Source organism: Branchiostoma lanceolatum, chromosome 14, assembly GCF_035083965.1.
Source record: "Branchiostoma lanceolatum isolate klBraLanc5 chromosome 14, klBraLanc5.hap2, whole genome shotgun sequence".
Lineage (NCBI taxonomy): Eukaryota > Metazoa > Chordata > Leptocardii > Amphioxiformes > Branchiostomatidae > Branchiostoma > Branchiostoma lanceolatum.
In genome coordinates, this window is record NC_089735.1 from 3,937,828 (window position 1) to 3,949,548 (window position 11,721).

At 43.8% G+C, this 11,721-nt stretch overlaps 2 protein-coding genes across 2 annotated transcripts; one reads left to right on the forward strand and one right to left on the reverse strand.

The window, feature by feature from the left end:
* The first annotated feature begins 1,070 nt into the window (after positions 1-1,070).
* Positions 1,071-6,204, forward strand: LOC136448136 (nodal homolog 2-A-like). Its single transcript, XM_066447299.1, has 4 exons — positions 1,071-1,624; positions 3,464-3,630; positions 4,412-4,530; positions 4,857-6,204. The coding sequence occupies exons 1-4, from the start codon at positions 1,297-1,299 to the stop codon at positions 5,620-5,622; spliced, it is 1,380 nt and encodes a 459-aa protein (XP_066303396.1). The 5' UTR covers positions 1,071-1,296; the 3' UTR covers positions 5,623-6,204.
* Positions 6,205-6,904: 700 nt separating this feature from the next.
* LOC136448138 (tubulin alpha chain-like) lies at positions 6,905-9,992 on the reverse strand. The gene is made up of 3 exons (XM_066447300.1): positions 9,859-9,992; positions 8,671-8,893; positions 6,905-8,371 (listed from the first exon to the last, which is right to left on the reverse strand). The coding sequence occupies exons 1-3, from the start codon at positions 9,859-9,861 to the stop codon at positions 7,242-7,244; spliced, it is 1,356 nt and encodes a 451-aa protein (XP_066303397.1). The 5' UTR covers positions 9,862-9,992; the 3' UTR covers positions 6,905-7,241.
* Between the last annotated feature and the right edge of the window lie 1,729 nt (positions 9,993-11,721).

The window sequence follows — 11,721 nt, forward strand, 5'->3', positions numbered from 1 at the left end:
CAGGTGATGCCGAGTTAATCTTGTTGTCCCAATGACGACACATATAATTAGGTGTGAAAACACCGCTAAGCTGACACTGTACCTCCCAGCGAGTTCTTAGCGATCAGTGAGAAATCGAACACCATTGGGACCAAAATTAACTTCCATCACTGTTACTTCTTCATTTACGTTATGTTTCAGAAATGAAAAGTGTATGATTTTTCACGCTTATCTTCTAAAAGTTGACTAGACGCGTGTACGCGTTATTTTGTAATGCACGAATACTATACTAGTACTTACATATGTGATCAGGGATGTTTGATCCTGATTAAACCTCCTTGATTAAACCTCCTTGGTGTGATCTAGTATTCTCCAAGCAGAGGTTTCGGTCGAGTGGGAAAGGAGTGCCCGGGATTTTTAACATGAAGAGAGAGAAACGTTAAAAATCCCGGACACTCCTTCCCCGCTCGACCGAAACCTCTGCTTGGATCGAGGAGGCTATAGGCATAACCTCCTTGGTGTGATGAATTTTCTTGGTGTCGCAAGTGTGGTGGGCTCTTTATCATACCGGAAGCATTTAAGGCATGTTTCCGAGAAGTTTTTCCAATAAAACCTCTTTGATCACCCTAAAGATTGTTGGCACAGGTAATTTCACCGACTGTTTTTCTTAAATCATAATATAACCGACATCGGTAATATTATTTTCGATTAGTCTTTGAACAAAACGGCTTTCTGACCGGATACTTATGGTGTCCTGAGATCCCTGTGAACAAAAGGCGTAAAAGATGGCGGATTATCCGAGTGATAAGGTGGCTGTGAAGAGCCGTGGGTTTACCATAACTATAGCCTGCCTGTGTTGTCTGTGTGCTTACGGTGTTTGTATGGCGTTTGTTGATTGCTCCTTTATTGGCAGTCAATGGTCGATCGACAAGTCACTTAGCTTGTCTAAAGACAGGAGGGTGGGTTAATTATCACTCCTTGGGTAATTTAGATAAGACGCGAATTAGAACGTTATTAAAGAGGTTTTTTGATGAGCAGAATTCGTTCAGAACTTTAGAAATTTTGTTTAATTTTTCTCTGAAAGAGGCGGTACTAGTATGCTGATTTCAATACCCTCAATAGACCAAAATGAAGACCGCTGAATGTCTGACACTTCATTGTCCCACTATCACCTCCCGCCTTGCCTTTGTCTTTCGCCTCGCGTCATGAATATTAAAGAGGTGGATTCCGGGTTATAAGTAGTGGTAATCAGTTAATGCGGCAGGCAGGCTGGACCCAACACCTCCGACTCGAACACGCAAACTCCTCGGCCCGACAATGGGGACATTCCTGGCGGCCTCCCTCGCGTTCCTCGCCGTTCAACTGCTGCAGTGCGAGGGTCTGTCGAACGAGCACACGCTAGCGGCGTCAGGTCTGCTTCGAGCGAGCGGTGGAGAGGGTCTGGCGCTGGGGAAATACGAGCATGGCGACGGCGTGGTGACTAATGTGACCATGCGGGGCATGGCTGTGGCGGGTAGGATGACTCCCGAGTTTATGCTCGACTTCTACCAGAGCCTGAGCTCGGGAACGGACCTCAACGTCACCCGGGAGGAGAACCAGGCGCTCCCGCTACCGTCCGACACCGTCAGGAGTTTCGCGCTGAAAGGTCCGTATGTCAGATTTAACGGAATTATGTATACAGTTGAAACAAAATATTTGGAGGTTTGCGAGTTGAGATGAGCCAAATTAGATTACCCTTTCCGTTTTTGTATCTCCCGGAAGTGGAAGGACAAGATTTTTCTCACTTTAAAGGGACTTTTATGGGTTTTGAAAAATTGATCACTTTTTATCAATGGATAGTTCGAAATGGTGTTTATGATAAGCAGAATTGAAAATAAATTTGGACAGTACCACGGTACCACAGATGTTGTTCCTCCGCTCGCCTGTATGTGGACACTTTCTGCTGTGTAAGGGTACAGTATCTTGATTACTAAATCTAGTATCATTACCAAATTTTGCTTCTTGTATTTGGAATTAGAGTTTACAACGCATTTGAAAGAAAGCAAGCAGAAACAAGCGCAAACACACCGATTATACATGAGTGTTGTTATTGTTGTTTTCCCTTTACAGCAAAAAAAATGTGTATTGGTTCCTAGACGGGAATACACATCCCACATCAAGCGTATCAGTCTACGGATCAGATAAGATTCTTTTTCACACCGATCCTATTCTGTTACTGCGAGGAACAAACGATCGTTCACACTGTTTGTAAAAACTCGTCGAAGATGTTTTCATTATGCATATTGATTTTGTAAAGTAGTCATCCGACTTGCTAGATTTCTTTCGCATTTCAGTAGAACTTATAATATCCAGACACTTCGCCAGGGGAGTCCTTTTCTTTGTCCAAAAATTACGATTTAAAAAAAAAGCTCTTTTCATGCATGGATTCTGTAAGATTTGACGATGTTTTCTCTTTGGAAAGACTGATCGGTCGCCAACGAGAATTATTCGTTGATAAATATACATAAGTACCCCTCTTTGTCCGACGAACTCGATTTTGAAACAAATACGTTCAGTTTCAAGTTCTGGCGCACGAGTTAAAGAGAGGTAGGAAACGTTTAAAAAGCGCATGAAATAGGTCAGCTACCATCTGCTTGGAAAACATTTATTTGACGAAATACGTTACGGAGTTTCTAAATGGGTGTAAAGGATTAATTAGCAAAACAGTGATAATTACTAATCGCGATCTCCATCTTACCGCTGGGGGGCGTTTCTAATCCGAGGTATCCGCCCCATAATGACTTATTCACACCATGCATTGACAAATAACCATTCATCCAGGCTGGTCAATACACAAGTAGACAAGTTTACGTTTTGCTGCATTTTGTGGACATGTTCTATCCCTCTTTCTTTAATGTAAATTACTCGTCTATTGTTATAATTATTCTCCAAGTAAAGGTTCGGAATGGGCTGGCGGGGAAAACGTCAAAACCTGACAAAATAGAAAGCCCGACAAAACTTAGAAAAAGACGCATGAAATAAGCCGGAGCCGAATCTCTGCTTGGAGAGTACTTCTCTATATCTGAATGCCATTTTCTCCATCCCAGGCCTTAATCCGGAAGTGAACGTCACATCCGTTCCCACCCAGTATGATGACTCAAATTTTTAAACAAAGCAGATTGATCAGAAAGACTGTCTGATGCGAATATTGATAAGCTTATCCAACCCCAACTTTCGGGGTTCGGCGACTTACTTCACAACAGTTTAATTATGATTATTTCTGTAAATATTATGCTTTTAAAGATTTTCACCCTGCATACTAGTATACTGATATAGCTTCTCTTTCATCTTTCGGTCTTAACGAAAATTACATCAACACGATGTCAAAATCTTCTATGGTCTTTAAACTTTTGTATCTTCCAGAAAGTAACTGGCGTTTGTAGATGTCGTATCTGTCTTATACCGTTCAATGGTCTCACAGAATGTTGATATTCCCTCCGCACAGATGCCAAACAGAAAGGTAGCCGAAAATTCAGCTTCGTGTTCGACATCTCCAACATCTCTCCTGACATGGACATCCGACTGGCCGAGCTGCGCATGCGTGGCCCGAACTTCTCGCCTCCGCGTCGACTCTCTGTCAGAGTCTTCAGTCACGAGGAGAAGAAGTGCAAGGTTTGTTTAATGTCAATTTTACAGAAGAAGATCTTAATTGACACAACAAAAGCACAGCGACTTTTGTATGGTCTACTACATAACATACAGACACACAAACGATTATGTGCATACAAATGAGTTTGATTACACACAATCATATGGGATAGAGCAACATATCGAAATTTCACGTGTCATATACTTATACATTGCTTGTTCTAATGTCCACATTCTTTGATGCATATACCTATCTGTACACAGTAAGGATTATCACCTCCTAGTATGTTATTGAATCTATCAACAGAACGGAGCGCATTTAATTCATTTGAACTAGCGGAGATAAAGGTGAATAGCTTGAACAATCCATGATAAAGTGCAGCAGTCGAGGACTTATCGATCTGATCACACTCGAGACTGTCCCTTTATTCACTGATGATGTACAGATAAATTGCTACACGCATGTTCCGAAAATGATATGGAGTGGAATAACCATATAGTATAGTCACCTCGCGTTTGCAAAGCTGGCGTGTTCCGCTGAACGGCGCTTCAAGCGGTTTAGACCAGACAGCTAAGGATGCAGGCCACCAGCACGATGTCACTACTACATGTTATGCAAATGTTAGTGAGCATGGTGCATCGACATTCGGGGTAAAAAGAAAGTGAAACGTTTGTACGCTTGAGCGCTAAAACGTCCTAAATTCGCCACTAAATACAAAACTACGGAACGACCAAGAAGTTTATTAGATACGCAATATTTTTCACAGCACCGACAAAACCTCTCTGCTTCATTTGTTCCCTTTAGAAGAAGAAAGAAGGCGCCACGTGCACAGTGAAACACCGGATCGCCAGCTTCAAACAGATCCCAGAAGACTTGACCGTGGACGGGTGGAGGGTGGTGGACTTGACGAAGAAACTCTCAAGGTATGTAGCAGAGTTAGTTTTATTTCCAGCCAAATCCGTAAATAACTATTGTTGTACGCCGGAAACTCCAAGTAAAACCTGTTCCGATTTTAGAGCAAAAAAAAACATGACTAAGTAGAAAGCCGACAAAACGCCTGAAAACACGTCAAAAACCAGTCGGAACCCCTCCTCCGTTTGGAGAGTAAGCAAAACTAGCCCTTCTCTCTCGTATGGTTGATGATACATCGTTTCTGTAATCGTTGATGCATAGTTTTTGCAATAGGACGGTTATGTAGTTTCTGTAATAGCACGGTTTAATATGTATTTTCATCTTTCAATCAACACAGATGGGTGCGACAGAACGTCTCCGCAGACACCATTGAGATCCAGATCACGTCAAAACCGGAGAGACGTCGTCCCCGAGACCTGAGCACCGACGCCTCTGATTGGCTGATGTTGGTGAACAACATGTCTCCGGTTCGGGAGGAAGCGGAAACGGCGTTAGACGAGAGAAATCCGGAGGACGAGGAAAGCGAATTCTATACGGATGAAGGTACGGACGAACCTAACACAGAATCTCGACAGAAGAGAAGGGTCGAAATCAAACTGTCTGAAGATGTGAGTCTGGTGGTGTTCTCTCAAGACCAAAAGGCGGACTTGCTTCGAGATTCCCTGAAAGCCAAGCGCGCACAGCACGACGTCAGACACGACCACCCGACGGAAACCCGAATCGCGCGCTCCAACAGAAGACGCCAGAAGAAGTCGAAGAAAGGAAAGACGGACAGTTCTAAGAAAGACGACACTCCCTGCAAGAAAGTAGAGTTCTGGGTGGATTTTGATCACATTGGTTGGGGCACGTGGATCATATATCCGAAGAGGTTCAACGCGTTTCGTTGCGAGGGCGTGTGTCCGACCCCCGTAGACCAACTCTACCACCCCACTAACCACGCCGTCATGACCAGCATCCTGAACTTGCACAAGCCGGGAAAGGCGCCCATGCCCTGCTGTATCCCCACGAAGTTAAAAGCTTTGAGTATGTTATACCTGGAGCACGGGGAGGTCGTTCTTAGACACCACGAAGATATGATCGTAGATGAATGTGGTTGTCAATAGTTTCATCATTAGTATAACCACCATAGCCTGAGCTGAGTACCATCCTCCGTAGTGACCGCTGACTCAATGCTTGTCGCTTGCTAACCACATTACTGATACACGCAGGGCCAGGCTCAGTGGTCATAGTACGCGACAAGCATTGAGCCAGCGGTGACTACGGAGGATGGTACTCAGGCTATAGCCGTCATGCTACTTACGGTATCAAAAATACGGGAGAAAAAAGATGCAACTTCACATATTGATCTACTGTATATACGGCGCAGGCACAGGGCTATGAGACACTATGTGACAATCATTTCATAAAAAAGCTAAGGTACAGTAATTCTTGGTCTTTATGTAGAAGTATGTTTTGGTTTATTGTGTAAATATCATGTAAGTACTACGCATTCCTCACTAGATAATAGAATGAAAATTTGCATGAAATCCCTTCCTAGTTACAGATTTTGATTCAACTCAAAGCTTTTATACGATCGGCGGTTTGTTTACTGATTGATCGAATTGTATGTAGAAGTGTTTTAATCATTTCCCCATCCGTCTATTGTTTTGATATTTTTGTAAATAAACTGTTTATAACAAACCATACATTTCGTTTTTCATTCTATCTCGCAATTTATATTGTACAGTCCCTGACTAATTTTAATTAAAAGTGAACAGGTAACATGGAAGTTCATCTGTGTCGGTAAATGGCATTATGAGTAAAGCTAAACTTTACGAAACTAAGACTTAGAAGAAGAATTGATACTCGCCCAAATTGGGACTTACTTAAATCCTAGATTCGGAGCCGGATTTCTTTAGAAGAAGAGTGGGGGAAGCTGTGTACATTGGAGCCAACCGTCTGACATTGAACAGAGACGGGGTGACACAGGTTATCTGGCACTTACGACCCGTTTGTTTTGTCACGTGTCTCTGACGTCACGTCCAGGAAGTAACAGTGGACGGGTCCATTCCGTAGTGTCTTCCATCACGTAGTGTATATGATAACGCATGACCGTAACTAAGGCTACTTTGAAAAGTTAGTTGTCTCTCAGAGGAAATAATACGACGAATTGGCGAAGGTATGCGATTCTCGAATTTAGACTGAAGTGTATCCTTGTCACGGTTCCTTTGTCTATCTAAATTTCATATTTTTTTCTGTCACGTTTAACCAGGAAGGCCCTGTTCAGTGGTGCGATAACAACTATACAATGGGGCCCAGTTGATTAGAAATATACATTTTGTTCTTGAAATTCTCAAGTTTGTTTCTATTCCTTTTGTCTAAATCAGTAGAGCATGGACAAAATGACACGAAGTAGTCAGCATTTATTAATCAAGATATAGCCTATCAAGGACAAGAGATACAAAAACTGGTTATACAAGTTCTGCTGCAGTACCAATGTCACACACCAGGGGGCCCAACGCCGTCTATATTTTGTTTCTGTCACGTTTAACCAGGAAGGCCCTGTTCAGTGGTGTGATAACAACTATACAATGGGGCCCAGTTGATTAGAAATATACATTTCGTTCTCAAGTTTGTTTCTATTCCTTTTGTCTGAATCCTTTTAATTATAACATCAGTAAATTACTAGTAATGCGTGATTGTGATCTGCTGGAGGGAAATCAAAAGCTCTCGCAGTATCTAACTAATACTCATCATCCTCCTCTTCACCATCCTCTTCAGTGGAATCGACGCCAACCTCCTCGTAATCCTTCTCCAGGGCAGCCATATCCTCACGAGCCTCAGAGAACTCTCCTTCCTCCATTCCCTCACCGACGTACCAGTGCACGAAGGCACGCTTGGCGTACATCAGGTCGAACTTGTGGTCCAGACGGGCCCAGGCCTCAGCGATGGCCGTGGTGTTGCTCAACATGCACACGGCACGCTGCACCTTGGCCAGGTCTCCCCCAGGCACCACGGTGGGAGGCTGGTAGTTGATGCCGATCTTGAAACCAGTGGGGCACCAGTCGACGAACTGGATGGTGCGCTTGGTCTTGATGGTGGCGATGGCGGCGTTGACATCCTTCGGCACCACGTCACCGCGGAACAGCAGACAGCAGGCCATGTACTTGCCGTGACGGGGATCGCACTTCACCATCTGGTTGGCTGGCTCGAAGCAGGCGTTGGTGATCTCAGAAACGGTCAGCTGCTCGTGGTAGGCCTTCTCTGCAGAGATGATTGGGGCATATGTGGCCATTGGGAAGTGGATACGCGGGTAGGGTACCAGATTGGTTTGGAACTCGGTGAGATCCACGTTCAGAGAGCCGTCGAAGCGGAGGGATGCGATAATGGAGGAGACGATCTGACTGATTAGGCGGTTGAGGTTGGTGTAGGTCGGGCGTTCGATGTCTAGGTTACGGCGGCAGATGTCGTAGATAGCCTCGTTGTCAACCATGAAGGCGCAGTCGGAGTGCTCCAGGGTGGTATGGGTGGTCAGAATGGAGTTGTAGGGCTCAACCACGGCTGTGGACACCTGAGGAGCTGGGTAGATGGCGAACTCCAGCTTGGACTTCTTGCCGTAGTCCACGGACAGACGCTCCATCAGAAGAGAGGCGAAGCCGGAGCCAGTGCCCCCACCGAAGGAGTGGAAGATGAGGAACCCCTGCAGACCAGTGCACTGATCAGCCAGCTTGCGGATACGGTCCAAGACCTGATCGATCAGCTCCTTTCCGACGGTGTAGTGGCCGCGTGCGTAGTTGTTTGCAGCATCCTCCTTACCAGTGATGAGCTGCTCCGGGTGGAACAGCTGACGGTATGTGCCGGTACGGACCTCATCTGAGAGGAAAAGACATTCAATTGCTGTTACCGTGACGAAGATCTTTTAATTAATCGCCGAACCCTCAATGGAAAGAACAGAAATAGCCAACATGATACATTCGTAGTCGTATTCTTCAAAGATTTCAACAATAGCACCCCTGCAGTACCAGAGCTAGATGCTAGGGGGCCCAAACCTTCACAACTGACACACACTAAATCCAACACGTACTTCCATTTCTCCTGGTTAAGATGAGGAAAACAGGCAGGATTACCGTACTGAGATTAAAAAGGTTATTTTTCTCTTAAGACGTCCTTACCGACTACAGTGGGCTCCAGATCGACAAAGACGGCACGGGGCACGTGCTTGCCGGCGCCGGTCTCGCTGAAGAACGTGTTGAAGGAGTCGTCCCCGCCGCCGACGGTCTTGTCGCTCGGCATCTGGCCATCAGGCTGGATCCCGTGCTCCAGGCAGTACAGCTCCCAGCAGGCGTTACCGACCTGAACACCAGCCTGGCCGACATGGACAGAAATACATTCACGCTGGAAAAGAAACAAAACATTTTAGTATGCATTATGATATGATGCAAATTTAACAAAGAGCCTTGCCACTAGTCTAATATCATTCCCCTACCAAATGTAACAATTGATGTTCCTGGCTACTTGAAGAACCCCCTTTAAAAACGTAAGTCAATTCGTAGATTCGAGGACGCATGTTTCGCACCGGTTTATGTTGGGATCTCTGTCGTCATCCAGATATAAGCCCACTCGGAGTTTCGAGTACGCACACGCAGTGCCAAAAGTAAAGGTCCCGGTGACGTAAACTAAACCCGTCTGTGCATTGTTATGCAAATTAGGACAACGTCGAGACGAGAACTGTTCACAAGCCAGGGGACTTCACCTTTGACACTGCACAATGATACTCGAGATTCCGAGTGGGCTTATTGATATGACACAGGTCTAGAGTAGTCGAGGATCTACCATAGCCTCCCGACACGTATTAGCTACTGTGTAAACAACAATTAGCTGGCCAACATGCAAAACACATTTACTGAAGATACAAAAAAACAAATGTATTGCTTCTTTTATACTGAAAATTGCGGTAGCAAACCTTCTAAAATGTGCGAAGTGGCTTAGCTGTTTAGCATATAAAGCCTGGCCTGAGCATTGCATTGCCTCGAGCTCCAATTCGACCGCGTGGATTTACATACACGAAAAACCTGACTTGCCCCCCCCCCCCCCCCTCCCTGAGCGACTTGAGTCGATTCGGGGAGAAATGTACTTGAATTGGCTAAATTTCTGTTTACACCACAGTCCTGAGTCGACTCTGCTGAGTCTACTTGGAGTCGACTCAGTCCACGGTGACCCCGAAATCGTGTGTGTACATCTGGCCATAGATTCCTGTTTTCTCTAATTTCGTAAGCAACCAGCAATATGAAAACACACAATACCGGTCGTTGCTATTATCATAAAGACCGAAGAATGTACTAGCATACTTAGACACTTACCATGATGGTTGATACTTGTTAAAGGACCACGGAGGAAATACAGCAAACTTTCTCGATCGTCCTAGGCTGTCACTTCCGAGTGAAATGACTCTCAAGCTACGAATGCTGTTATACAGGTGATAATTAGTCAAATTACACTATGCCACATTGGTGATTGGCTGAAACGTGTCACGTTACCATTACGCCATATGGTGTTGCTTGACCGGTAAATCAACTTAGGCCACAGCAAGTAATTTTTATGGATAGCATCAGCGCGCTCATTAATTTTCGCCTGATTTAAAAAAAAAACAAAAAAACACAAGCAATTTCATTGCCCTTGGCCGGTGGTGAGCATGCCAAAAATTGGCAAATATGTCGTCTAAGGTGTTCCATTACATATGAATACCCAGTGTAGTTCCTGCCTATGATGGTATGACAAGCTGTTTTCTGCATTTGTTCTAGTTAGTTGAGCTGTATAACTGTGTTCTAGTTAGTTGAGCTGTATACATTACATGATGCCCTTCCTTTTTGGTTCTAGTTAATTGAGCTGTATACACAAGGTGTTTCATCGCATATGAATACCAAGTGTAGTTGCTTCAGATGATGGTACAACAAGCTCTTTTCTGCATTTGTTGTAGTTAGTCTATTGAGATGTATACACATCTACAAAGATATGATTACTGTTGAATCAAGGAGGTTTTATATTATATATGAAACCTCAATGGTTGAATGCAGGAATAAAATACCTGTTGGTCACGATATCATAATTTGTCGCCTCAATTCTTGTTTAAAAAGATTTATGATCTCAAAATTTGAAGGTATAGGAATCTTGCTTTGTTTTGTCCGCCTTATTTTTTTCGCCCTATCTCATTAGTTTTGGAGTCTGCGGAGGATGTCATCCACACAATTTACTTGCTGTGGCCTTATAGTGTCTGGGGGAAGTCTGATTGGCTAGTGTCAGTCGTTAGGGGTCTCGCGGTCTAGATCTGTAACCTTGACAACCTTATCTGTTGTCTTATTCCCCATTGGCACTAAATTTTAGGACCTATTGTCTTATAATTATTCCCCATTGGCACTAAATTTTAGGACCTATTGTCTTATAATTATTCCCCAATACCACTAAATTTTCGGACCTATTGTCTTATAATTATTCCCAAATGCCACTAAATTTAAGGACCTATTGTCTTATAATTATTCCCCAATGCCACTAAATTTTGGGACCTGTTGTCTTATTCCCAATTGCACCAATTTTTTGGACATGTTGTCTTATTATTCCCCTCTGCCACTAAATTTTGGGAACTGTTGTCTTATTCCCAAATGCCACTTAATTTTGTTTACAGACAATAATGGCCGACAAAGGGCGGGATAAATCTCCAAGCAGATGTAAGGCTCCGTGTTTTGACTCGTGTGCTTGCAATGCTGAGTACATCCTTCTGGGAGTGTGCATTCTTTAACTCTTCGTGAAGCAGAGGGAGGTGGGGCAGAAAATCTAAAAACGATTGTCATTTTCTTAACTGCCCAGAAGATACTGAGGTCCGCAATGAAGACTAATAAGTATCACCTGTTTGTTGGCAGGAAAAGTCAGGTGACAGTTTTTGCAGCAATTGATTGGCCGATAATTCATAGATAACTAGATGAAAGACGAAACTACCATCATATTGCCATTGTTCATTGTGTTTATCTATTTCTATAGTGTTCTATGGTCGGTTTCTAAAAAGGGCAAAGTTTGGTTTGACATTTTGGACAAAACATAAATATACATAGCACTTAGCAATAAGAATACAATATAACAGGATGGGAACCTTCAATTATACCATACATGATCATCTTTTTGATTAGAAGCAGGTCCTGTTTGGTACAGAGTTTCCACCAGATACAGGAATG

Coding starts and splice junctions, on each gene's coding strand:
- LOC136448138 (XM_066447300.1), bottom strand. Junction 8,372..8,670: donor TCTGGAGCCCACTGTAGTCG/GTAAGGACGTCT, acceptor TTTTCCTCTCAG/ATGAGGTCCGTACCGGCACA.
- LOC136448136 (XM_066447299.1), top strand. CDS start 1,297: ATGGGGACATTCCTGGCGGCCTCCCTCGCGTTCCTCGCCGTTCAACTG. Junction 3,631..4,411: donor ACGAGGAGAAGAAGTGCAAG/GTTTGTTTAATG, acceptor TGTTCCCTTTAG/AAGAAGAAAGAAGGCGCCAC. Junction 4,531..4,856: donor TTGACGAAGAAACTCTCAAG/GTATGTAGCAGA, acceptor CAATCAACACAG/ATGGGTGCGACAGAACGTCT.